General features: G+C 36.2%; 1 protein-coding gene across 2 annotated transcripts; it reads right to left on the bottom strand.

Annotated features, from left to right (window-relative positions):
- Positions 1 to 1182: 1182 nt before the first annotated feature.
- On the bottom strand, positions 1183 to 6854 carry LOC139893766 (U-box domain-containing protein 44-like). 2 transcript variants are annotated; one of them, XM_071876952.1, is made up of 4 exons: positions 6666 to 6854; positions 4480 to 5049; positions 3581 to 3890; positions 1183 to 3054 (listed from the first exon to the last, which is right to left on the bottom strand). In XM_071876952.1, exons 2-4 carry the CDS (start codon positions 5032 to 5034, stop codon positions 1484 to 1486), a joined length of 2436 nt encoding a protein of 811 aa, XP_071733053.1. In that variant the 5' UTR covers positions 5035 to 5049; positions 6666 to 6854; the 3' UTR covers positions 1183 to 1483. The 2 variants fall into 2 exon arrangements, with proteins under 2 accessions (XP_071733053.1, XP_071733054.1); XM_071876953.1 differs by lacking the exon at positions 6666 to 6854 and adding an exon at positions 5783 to 5834.
- Between the last annotated feature and the right edge of the window lie 5865 nt (positions 6855 to 12719).

Below are 12719 nucleotides of genomic sequence, written 5' to 3'. Positions count from 1 at the left end.
GACTTGTACACTGTGCTCAAACAGTAGAACCCACATAAGCCACTACTGTGCTACATTTTTTTTTATGTTTTTTTGTCTCCAACGATAAATGAAGCAACTTTATTAAAATGAACAACCCTTCAATGCTACCAAAAGATGTCGAAAAACATTTTTTTTTACAAAATAGATCAACTAACGTTAACGCTAAAAGAGGCAACTTTCTCATAAGGAACAACCCTTCGATGTTAGATGTCGAAAAAAATTCTTTTTTACAAAATAGATCAAGACTTTTTTTTAACTTTTTTTTAACCCGCATTCAAAACGGAGCCCCCGGCGCGAAGCGAGGGCTCCACAACTAGTATGAACTAATAGACAAAAGGTATGAATAGTAACCAGGAGCATTTTTGACTTTTCAACTTTTTTTTAATTTTAACTAAATTTCATTTTACCAACAACGCCCCCACACTTTTTTGAAAAATTCAAATCGACCCCCCAAACAGGGGGTAAAGTGTCAATTAACCATTTTCATAAAAAATCTTAAATAAACTCCACCCAAATATTCAATGGGACATACCTTCTCGCTCGCAACGAGTTAAATTTTTCCGACACCATCGTTAAACTCGAAATAATTTTAGGAACACAATGTTATTAGCTATACGCAAAACGGACGCTTTTTAAAAAACGCTAAATATTTGGGGTTTTTTTCATACACGTTGATTTTGCGTTAAATTTTTAAAAGTCGACAATTCCATAGCGAAACGCGGAGATGCACATATATTGTTAATTTAAAATAACATTTAAATCTCTCACGGGTTATACCTTTTAGTTCGACTCGAGTTGCGCTTCAACGACATCATCGTTAGCCACAAAATAATTTTACTAAACGCAATAAAATACATTGAAAACCGAACCCCCGGCGCGAAGCGAGGGTTCGATAACTAGTTAGAACCACATTGGACAACATAAAACCGCCACTGCGTGCAATATGACTAGCCTTTATAATTCTTGTAATATGTTCACCATTTACGCTCTATACACCAATTCTTCAATATGAACACTTACATTCGATTCCAAAGCAAAGATATATTAACTAGGTTGATATTGTTACTCAAAATGTGTATAATACAGAAAATATCAAAATCCTCACACTTAGATCCTTGCTTGTCTGCAAGCAAGTTATCATCTAAAAACACCAAATTAATATAGCAAAAGAAAAAGGTAGTAAATAATAATGCGAAGTAATTCAAATACAACAAAAGAAAAAGGTAGTAAAACTGCACAACTCTCTACCAAGTCCTCAAACAAGCAAAACAAAATCAATTATACAAATGTAATAAGAACACACCGCATTTGTTCTCTCTATACACTATGAATGTAAAAAGAAGCTACAACAATGCACGATTAATGTGAACATCTCTTCACACCAATCGGTTATAACTGACGAAAACAAGATGATTCAAAACTATGGTCGTTTAACAGTACAATATTTACCTCGATGTGCGATTCAAGCGTTGGGATAGATCCCCGAAAAGTTTGGAATCTTGTCAACGTGTCTCAGAGCGTGTTCTGCAATCTGACGTGTCCTGTAATCGCCATGCTGAAACGCATCCACAAGAGCTGTACTAACATTAGGATCACTTGCAACTTGATACGCAATATCTTCCGTCCTTAAAAGTCTTTCTACCACCCAAACCGCCCGTCCCCTCAAATTCTCACTTTGTTTCGCCACTAAAACATCAAGAATCGGTTTAATTCCTTCCACCTCACATAAAATAGTCACCCCTTCGTCTATATTAACGTCGTCATCTAACATAGTTGATAACGCAGCTAATGATGCTTCGACTACCTTTTCATTCGTGTGATCCAAAAGAGCTACGAGCCGTCGTAAAGCGGGCCCGTCTAATAAACAAAATGTATCCTTTCTTGAACACGCACCACGGTGAACCCGACACAACCCGCTCATCACAGGTTGGTTCCCGAAACAAGGAAATATTGACCTGCAAAAGCCCGGTTTCGGGATTTCGGGAAGCTTCGTCATGTTCTTGGATTCTTGAGATAAATTTTCTAAAGCAAAAGCCGAAACCATTTGAACATTATCAAGCCCGTTCGCTTGTAAGAGTTCAACGAATAGGCCCGTTAGATCGTAATCACGGCACAAAGAAACCGCTATGGGCTCGTCGGCTAACACATATGTGATTCTCGAGAGTACACGAACGAGCCCGTCTAGATACGGAGTTACAAAACGGCTTCTTCTTGGCTCACCCTGTCGAATCCTTCGAATTCTTGAAATCACCAATTCAAATGCACCTTCATCTAGCATTTGTCGAGTGAGGCCCATGTCTCGTTTCGGAAGATCGGCAAGTAACCCAACCGCTGCCGCTTGTTCTTCGGTGCTCGCAATGTTTTCCGCAATTATTTTGACCAACCCACTGAGTTGACCCGCGGTCCCACGTAACGAACTCGCTAGTTCTTGCCCCATGTTTGGAGAAAGATTTTGTAAAAGCTTTATTGAAGCTAAACGAAGATCTTGTTGTGGAGCTTCAATAAATTGAACCAAACTATTAATAGCACCCGAGCTTTTAATAGCCGAAACAACACTAATTAACGTAACGGGTGAGCTTGTGAGTCCAACAAGAACTTGTAACAATTTCCCTTCAATTGCGGGGCCCGTGTTGCTGATCAGATGGAGTAGATTATGTATAGTGTCTTCCGACACGAGTGTTTGATGGTTGGGACCCACGGGGATTGTGTCGAAGTCACAATCGGATGTCACTACGTTTGCGAGTATCGTAGCGGATATTTCTTTGAGTCTCATAGGAAGCTGATTGGGGCCCGCAAAAAGGTCTTTGAACAGAGGCGAAAGTATACCTTCATGTACTAATATTTTGGCACTTGTGTCGCACGATGAGACCTGATTTAGGGCTTTTAGGGCGGCTTCTCGAGACTGTAAATTACCACTTTTCATTAGGTTGATTAAGGATGAGCCCACGGTTTGAGCCACGTAGATCTTTACATCGTAGCTTAAAGCCAGTTCGCCAAGGTATGAAGCCATGGATAGTTTAACTTCTGGAGAGCCTGTAATAATAATATAATGTTATAATGATTATAACTAAATTATATGCTTTGGAGTTTGACTAATCTTTAAGCTTTAAAAATTAATAGGAAACATGTCAAAAGATAATTTCTAGAGCGAAATGCAAGGCATCTCGCCAACGTACCCAAAACAATGTCACATGAGCTACCAAACTTAGCGGAGGTGACAAAATGAGTGGGTCAGAAAAGTTGCACATATATCAAGATAGGTTTGACCCGACATGTAAAAAGTCTTTGCTTGAAATTTATATGTGACTTAATATTAACGTGTTAAACAGAATCAATGAAAACTATTTTGGTTAAGGAGGATCTAGTTTATTTGAACAAGAACAATGTAGAAGGTATATTGTTAAAATGCGAGAATTAGTTTGCTGTTATGTTGTCAATCTAGCTTGAATAAGCTTACCTAACTTGGTATCTTTAAGTGTAGCTTGAACAAGTTACATAATTTGATACTCATATATATTTTAATTATCAATTAAGAAATAGAATTTTAATAAAGTGGTACCTTCAAGAAGAAGTGTCAAAAGAGGTTGCAATCTTCCATTTACAGCCATTTGCTTAACATTGTTCTCATTCTTCTCCAAATTTTCCAGAGTTTTATCTGCTTTTTCAACCGCCGTTAAATTTTCAGATTTACTACTTGCCATTCCAACTAATATCAAGATTGCACCATTAACAGACCCGATTTTTTCACACAAAGTCTCCAACTTTGAAAGCTCGTAAAGCAATGAGACAGCTTCTTGTCTCTCTTTAGATTGTTCATGAGACAAGAACTTGACTATTGTCCTCACATTATCTCCTTCCGCCATTATTTCCTGTAAAAAATATAGGAAACTAATAAATTTCCAAAAAAAAAAAAAATATGACAAATAAAAAGTCAACAAAAAAGACGAAAAGTCAAGGTTGGAAAAGTCGCGAGATGGAAACGAGTCAGTCGAGACTTGGAAATGACTAGTCAATAGAGTCGGATGTTGACTAACGTTGACTTTTAGTGATGAATATACACAAATATATCAAAAATAAATATTTCAAGCATATGTATAGGGCACAAAATCTGAGTATGAAAAATATTAAAATTTTGACCTGACTTTGATCAAGCTTGACATTGACCGACTGTGAACGACTTTGACTTGACCTGACTTTTTAGTGTTGACCGACTAACTAGACATATTTGGGCGAAACAGGACGGTCTAGTCACCAAACCGACTAGTTAGCCAAGACGGCCGCTATTTACAGCAATGCGAAAACTTTTGCCGGTTAACCCAATCGAACCCATCAACCCCTTCCAAGAAAAATAACTTATTTTTAGCCGTTACACAACCTAATAGATATGTCCATTTCTTCACCTTTAAAAAAAGGATAAATTTTCACAATCTATTTTTGCCACTAAATATTTTAACAAACCTTATTATCATCATCATTTTCCACCACAACTCGTAACGTCTCCAACGTTGTACGCCTTACTCTACGACTACTGCTCTTCAACATGTCAACAATCAACGGAATCAGATCAGCGTTCCGAATAATACGTTTATTCGAAGGACTTTTTTGGCAAATATGCTGAACATATTTCAAAGCCTGCAGAATATCAGTTTCCGAATTAGTGATATTTAACGATTTGTGGGCCATGTCAAGCTGAACAACTTCATTTCTAGCATTCCATTCTTCAATTGTGTTCCTCAAAGCAATACTTGGATTCATATCGGTTGTTTTCAGTTCTTTTAATGTCAACGGGCAGACCAACTTTCTGTTGCTTTCTTTGCATTCGTTGAACCATTTTTCAATAGCTTCACGTTCGAAAGTTTGGCCGTTTTCGATTGTTACCGGGTCTCTCATTATTTGTTTTGTGAGAGGGCAAATGAATGCATCGTAAATGGGCTCTACGTATTGTCTTTCGTAGTGAAAGCTATCGTCTGATTGGCTACCAAGTTCATGACTTTCGTCCCAGCTCCCAGCCATTACACTACGCGTACCCTGTGAAAAAAGTATAAACTTAAAGAACAAGCAAAAAACGTAAACGTTTTTGGGAGTACATCTGATGTAGTGATCAAATAGACAACTATTAACAATTATCTTTATATAAGCATGAATTATACTTGTATGCTAGCATTATCCATTTTATAGTACTAGCATAAATAACTGTTATATTGGCGTTCATAGTCATTAAGAACAAAAAAGAAAACGTTTATCGAGAGAACAAACTTAAACATGTTGGACCGGATAAAGATATACAAACATAATGATGCACTTATTACTAAGATAACAGAATATCAAACGGAGACACTAAAATTTATTAGAAGACACTTTATTCCTGTATTTCATTATTTTAAGTGAACTAAAGAACAAATTATCAAATTGTTTTTTTTTAACAACTGTATGGGATCACCCAGGGGACTTAACCACCCACGCATTCATCTCCCACAGTTGAATAACCCGCCCCCAACTGCTACCCAGGAGAAAACCCGTCCCAATCTAAGGGCATGGGCGGTACAACCCCACTGCCCCCGCAACGCGATGTGCGGAAGGCACCCTTGGGTGGAATTCAAGGGTAAAGGGGAAAACTTGTGTGCAATGTTGCACCCCATGGGAGTCGAACTCCTGACCTCTCGCTGAGAGAGGCAAACCACTAACACATGAGCTACAACACAAGGTTATAAATGACCATAAACATGAATACAAACACTTGACATCAAGAAAGTATATTCACCTTCGAAGGTCGAATTTTGTTAGCTCTGTAGAACTAAGCAAGTGTGTGGTACCTTTAGCCTTGGTATCAACTCATTGATCCAAGTAGGTCACTACACCAATAAAGAATTAAAAATTTGATTAGCGCATCATCAACTTAAACCTTTATCACTACTTGGAGGGTGTTCGGGATTACGTTCTTCAGACGCTTATTAGTATTTGAATGGAAACAGTGTATGCGCATTTGCTTATTGTGTTCTGAAATAAGCCCTTCTAACAAGTACTAAACAAAGATGCTCATCTTCAAAGAGGTTAAACAGTAAAGCTAAAAATATGTCATCCCAATCAATGCCTTAAATAAACATATAAGTTATTAAACGACTTCAAAAAATCATTGTCCACAAAAACTGCAACAAATTCCATTTATGTTGTCCTATATAATCTGCAATGTTACCCTTATCAACATTTTACAAAGATGTACATGAAGAATATGGAAAACTCTTATTAGAAACATTGCCAAATATGGAAATGTTTTGAGTTTTATAAGAGCTTTCAAATATTCTGCAACATATATAATAAAGTACAAAATGATGTAACTTACATTTCAGAGAGAGGTAATGTACAAAAATTTTAAAGAATAATAATAATAAATCCATTTTATAAGACTAACACTTAACAATAGTATCATGTAAACCACATCAAAATTTCTTAAAACAACTTCAATTACAAATATTCAATGCAAAACCCTGTACACAAACCAACACAAAATCCATCCAATACTCTTATACTCATATTGAATACTATGAATAACTCACAAGTCACACACATACAACTTGCAAAATCATAATCACAAAAGTATAGATACTTAATTCAGAATAAATAAGTATAGAAGGAAGGAAAATCACCTTAAAACTTTGCTCTTTTACTGAAATTTTTCAAAGCTTCAGCCACCAACATGTATGCTTAATGATACTATAATTAATTAATACTATAAATGAAATACAATTAAAAAATGAAATTTCTTGATCTTTGCAAGTATTGGAAGAGATTAGGGTTTTGTTGAAGAAAATTACTTGAAAGAAAAGAGAAGGAAGGTGACCCAATTGATGAAATTCCAATATAACAAAAACCCAAAAGTCAAAAATTGAAATTTTTAAAAATTATTTTAACATAAAAAATTCTAGAGAGAGAGATAAAGATGATTATTTTTGGAAGTCAACGAAGATAGTCGTCGGATTAGACCGTGGAAGAGTAGTGACACGATCGTTGAGTTTGTGGCATTCATATGTTCAACGTTTGAGGGTTTGACTTTGACTCAAAGAACATGGAAAATATTTATGCCGAGCTGTTATCTGTATTTGTAAAATTAAAACTGAAATTTTTAATTAAAATTAAAATTAAAATATAACAACACCTTTTCAAGATATAGACAGGTACGTCCATTTTTAGCTTAGAGATAATATGAAATGAAAATTCAAAATCCAACAAAGTTATGAAGAATTATGAAATTAGTTTTTTTAAAAGACAAACACACACTCAATTATAAATAATTAATCACGGGACTCAAACGCACAACTTAATTTAAAGTTGATAAGTTAATTCGATACCGCTAGGCGTGATTACGAAATTAGTTTTTACATACTTCTAGTGTAAAAATTTCAAGACAAAAACTTAAAAACTTTTCTGAGTGTGGTAAATCTTTTTACAGATGATGAAAACGTCACTTTCTAAATAAAAATAAGTAAAAACTTTTAATTACAGAGAATGTTATTAAGACACATTATTTATAAAGTTTTCCATTTTGTATGCTCTTGATCCAATGCCTGCAGGTCAATGAGTTTGAATCTGACTTCCATTTCATACAGGACCAACTTCACTATGTCAATTTCATCCCATAACTTATCAACCATGGCATTCAACAGTAAGTTTATTCATATGCATATATAATACCTCTCCCGAGTTCTATTTGGAGCATGAAACATCTACGTAAACTTTGTCTTAATAGAGCTCGTCTAGACATACCTGTGCAAGCAACCAAACGTAAAGCTTTATGCCAGCGGCAGACTCTATGAGCAGTGGCGGAACTTGAACCCGACCACAGATAGGGCGTGTGTAAAAACTTATTAAATTTTTCATTGACAGCTAGGGCAAACACTAAAAAAACCTTATTTTTTAGTAAAACAAAATTTTTTTAGTGTAAATTTTTTATTTTTATTTTTTAAATCCAGCTGGGGTGGCGCCCCGCCCTGTCCCCATTATCTTCCGCCCCTGTGTATGAGGTTTGTTTGTAGATGAAATGATTGCACGAAAGATTGGTTTGACTTTGAGCTGAATGACCAACGTTGGGAAACTTGATATGAGCTTCATGATTGAAATAAGTTGAAATTTGTAGAAAGGATGTTACTGTAATGCATAGACAAAGAAAGTTCGTACTTTATATTGTAGAATGTATACACCAAACTGTTAGGAAGAGGGGATCGCCTGGACGTTGAGAGATATAAATTTGAGAGAAAAACAACTCTATTACTCACAAGAATAGATTTACAGAGTATTACAAAACTCTTACAAAAAAAACTCTCAAACTCACACACACTCTCTAGGTTGTGATTACACTTCTCTGAGTGATTTAGGATGATTTACAACTGAGGTTTGCACCTCTATTTATAGTAAAAATTCTATGGCGGTGGAATAGTGTGAACGGAGATGGTGGGCGGCTGTCATCGTGTTCATCTTTGCTTCTTCTACATGGTGTTCAAAGAAGGCTACTTTGAACATCTAGAAGGTGAGCTTCTAGATTGTAGGCTGGAAACTTTCAATTCTCCCCCTCTAGCCGAATCCACGAACATTCCAGTTATGTCTCTGCATAACTCCAACTTCTCTCGAGTCACCACCTTTGTTAACATATCCGTAGGATTCTCCTTTGTATGGATCTTCACTAGTCTCAACAGTTGTCGATCAATTACCTCGCGTATCCAATGATAGCGAATATCAATATGTTTTGTACGGAAATGGTACATGGAGTTCTTGCTCAAATCTAGAGCACTCTGACTGTCACAATGTACCTTGTACTCCTTTTGCTTGATTCCAAATTCTTGGAGATGACGCTTTAACCACAACATTTCTTTTCCAGCTTCTGCGGCAGCAATATACTCTGCTTCAGTTGTGGATAATGCAACACACTTCTGTAGTCTTGACTGCCATGAAACAGCTCCCCCTGCAAAAGTGTAAATGAATCCTGAAGTAGATTTCCTACTATCAGGATCTCCGGCCATATCCGCATCTGTATAGCCTTCCAAGATTGGATCAGCTCCCCCGTAACAAAGACATAGATTCTTTGTACCTTTAGGATATCTGAGAATCCATTTTACTGCATTCCAATGCTCTTTCCCGGGGTTGGAGAGAAAACGACTCACTGTTCCCACTGCGTGAGCAATATCGGGCCTCGTACACACCATTGCATACATCAAACTTCCAACTGCTGAAGAATATGGTACTGAAGACATCTCCCCGATCTCTTCCTTGGATGAGGGATAAGAACTCTTGCTTAACTTGAAATGGTTAGCTAATGGAATGCTAACAGGTTTGGCATTGTTCATATTGAAACGTGAAAGCACTCGTTCAATATACTTCTCCTGAGATAGCCATAACCTTTTATTCTTCCTATCTCGGGTTATCTGCATTCCCAAAATCTGTTGAGCCTGTCCTAAGTCTTTCATGTCAAAAGACTTAGAGAGTTCCTTCTTCAGCTGGTTGATCTTCGTTACGTCTTTTCCTACGATCAAAATATCGTCTACATAAAGTAGAAGAGCAACGAAATCTCCTTCAGAAAACTTCTGAATGTAGACACACTCATCTGCTGCAGTTTTCTTGTACCCGTGACTCACCATGCACGAGTCAAACTTCTTGTACCACTGCCTAGGTTCCTGCTTCAAACCGTACAAACTTTTCTTCAACTTACATACGAGGTTATCTCCTGAAACCTCAAAACCTTCTGGCTGCTCCATGTAAATTTCTTCATGTAAATCTCCATGAAGAAAAGCTGTCTTTACATCCATCTGTTCAAGCTCCAAGTTCATACTTGCGACCAATCCAAGTATGACTCTAATTGAAGTCATCTTGACTACTGGTGAAAATATCTCGTCAAAATCAATCCCTTTCTTTTGTTAGAATCCTTTGACTACAAGTCGTGCTTTGTATTTCACCACTTTTTCACTACCATCCTTTTTCAGCTTGAACACCCATTTATTTTTCAGTGCCTTCTTCCCGCGTGGAAGTTCTACAATCTCATAAGTTTGATTTTTCTGCAGAGAATCCATCTCATCCTGCATTGCGAGCAACCATTTTTCTTTATCCTTATGAGTTACTGCTTCATGAAAACTCTCCGGTTCTCCATCTTCAGTAAGTAGAAGGTACTCGGATTCTGGATATCTACTCGATGGAATCCGACCTCGTTCAGATCTACGAACTTCTGGAACATTCTGAGGAGATCCACCATCATCTTGACCTTGTGATGGTTCTGGAACGTCTGGCAGATGGGGTTGTGGCTCCCCCTGCTCAGCACCGTCATTTTTCTCATTATCTTCTACTTCTGGAATTTCTTCCTGCACTGAAAATTCATTTCTCATGAATGATTCCGTTGTTGCCTCTGGCACCTGAGCAGCAACATTTGTCTTCTGAGATATTGTGGGCTTTTCAATATCTTCTATTGTCTGGCTTTCATGGAACACTACGTCCCTACTTCTGATCACCTTTTTCTCCTTTGGATCCCATAATCTGTATCCAAATTCTTCATCTCCATAGCTTATGAATATGCATGGAGTGGTCCTTGCATCCAGCTTCTGCCTGAGCTCCTTGGATACATGTGCGTACGCCAAACATCCAAATACTCTTAAGTGAGAGTATGATGGATCCTTTCCAGACCAAAGTTTCTCCGGAACTTCAAAATTCAGTGGTACTGATGGAGATCGGTTGATCAAATAACAAGCGGCTCTGACTGCTTCTCCCCAGAATGGCTTTGGCAGCTTAGCCATACTGAGCATGCTCCGAACACGTTCCATGATTGTTCGGTTCATTCTTTCTGCTATACCATTATGTTGAGGGGTACGTGGGACCGTCTTCTCATGTCGGATGCCATTTGATCTGCAATAGGCATCGAACTGCCTGGAAGAGTATTCACCGCCGTTGTCGGATCGAAGACACTTTAACTTCTTTCCTGTCTCACGTTCTACCATGACATGGAACTGTTTGAAGTAATCCAACACCTGATCCTTCGTCCGCAAGAAATATACCCACACCTTTCGAGAAGCATCATCGATAAATGTCAGAAAGTATCGGTTGCCGCCAATTGATTCAACCTCTAAGGGACCGCAAACATCAGAGTGTACCAGACTGAGTAACTCTAATTTTCTCGTTGAAGAGGAATTAAACGAGACTCTATGCTGCTTACCAAATAGACAATGATTGCAAGGATCTAGCGCAGCATCCTTGTCTACATTGATAAGCTTCTTCTTTATTAGGGTAGACAACCCTTTCTCACTCATGTGACCGATGTGACGACCCGGGAATTTCCGACCAAATTTAAACTTAATCTTTATATGATCTCGATACGATAAGCAAAGTATGTAATGTTGAGTCTAGAAAATTTTGAAACGATGTTTCATATATTCAATTGACCTTCGACTACTCTCGGCGATTCACGAACAGATAATTGTAAATAGATTTGTGTGTATTTATATGTATATATAATTATAATAATTTGGAAATTTACTTTAAATATTATATGTTGTTGTATTAAAATTAATTATGTAAAATAAAATAAAAATTTGATATTATAATAATTATTATTTAAAATATATCTCTATATATAAATAAAGTATATTAAAAATAAATATTAAATGATTGTATTACTTGTTTGATGTTTCGATTGATATTAAGCAAGTTAAATTTAAACTTATATGATTTTAAAATAAACGGTGATTCGAAAATGAGTTTTATAAATTTTAGGCTTATTAATAATATATTTAGAAGTTGATTGTCAAATTTTAAAACTTTTTATATTTTACTCGGGGGTTGGGAGTAAATGATTAATGTAATTTTTATTTAATAAATTATGATTGAATTTTATACCATAAATACCAAAATAAATAAATATAGTTAATTTAAAAATATGGATTTTTCTGAACACTTTTATCCGCCACTGATCAACAACGGAGTACGAAATATTACCCATTAAAAGTGTCGGCAGATACAAATAATTAATTGTCACGGACTCTAATTCAATTACTGTTTGGCAATGTTTACTTTTTGAAATTCAATTCACAGCATCTTATATATGTATATATATAAATATATAATATATACATAACACCAAAAATATAGATAGAGGATATTTGCAACTGCACTATAAACCTTCTTACTCTTCTTCTTCAACATGTTAATCGGCTACCACCCATGAACCATAACGACATCACCACCTTTCGCCACCACATCACCACCCAACAAACTACCATCTTCAACCATTGTGAGACACCACCTCAATCGAACCAAGCTGTTGCTTATTTTCATTTCTGTCGAGCAAGAATCAAACCAACAACCATCACCTTTGCACCACTTTCACCATTCTATTCGCCACCCTTTAAACAGACGGCTAACACCAACTTTTGATTAACTTTCTTTTTTCTTGCTTTATGCTTGACCAACCACAGCCTACTAGTCCATTTCTTCTATGACCTACAAGAGGCAATTCGTTTTATTTGTTACCAGGTAAAATTATATATATATATATATATATATATATATATATATATATATATATATATATATATATATATATATATATATATATATATATATATATATATATATATATATATATATATATATATATATATATATATACATATATAGCATCCATGATCAACCATCACTACAAAATCGTTTCTTTCGATCCCACCTATTTG

The sequence above is a fragment of the Rutidosis leptorrhynchoides genome, chromosome 2 (genome assembly GCF_046630445.1).
Source record: "Rutidosis leptorrhynchoides isolate AG116_Rl617_1_P2 chromosome 2, CSIRO_AGI_Rlap_v1, whole genome shotgun sequence".
Taxonomy (NCBI): Eukaryota; Viridiplantae; Streptophyta; class Magnoliopsida; order Asterales; family Asteraceae; genus Rutidosis; species Rutidosis leptorrhynchoides.
The sequence above is the reverse complement of the archived record's forward strand: the minus strand, read 5'-3'. Positions and strand labels throughout refer to the sequence as shown.

What these genes read in the sequence shown, in the direction of transcription:
- LOC139893766 (XM_071876952.1), bottom strand. Translation starts at nt 5,034, where the DNA reads ATGGCTGGGAGCTGGGACGAAAGTCATGAACTTGGTAGCCAATCAGAC. An exon ending in AAAATGATGATGATAATAAG is followed by an intron (nt 3,891 to 4,479) that starts GTTTGTTAAAAT and finishes TATTTTTTACAG; the next exon opens with GAAATAATGGCGGAAGGAGA. An exon ending in TTTGACACTTCTTCTTGAAG is followed by an intron (nt 3,055 to 3,580) that starts GTACCACTTTAT and finishes TTATTATTACAG; the next exon opens with GCTCTCCAGAAGTTAAACTA.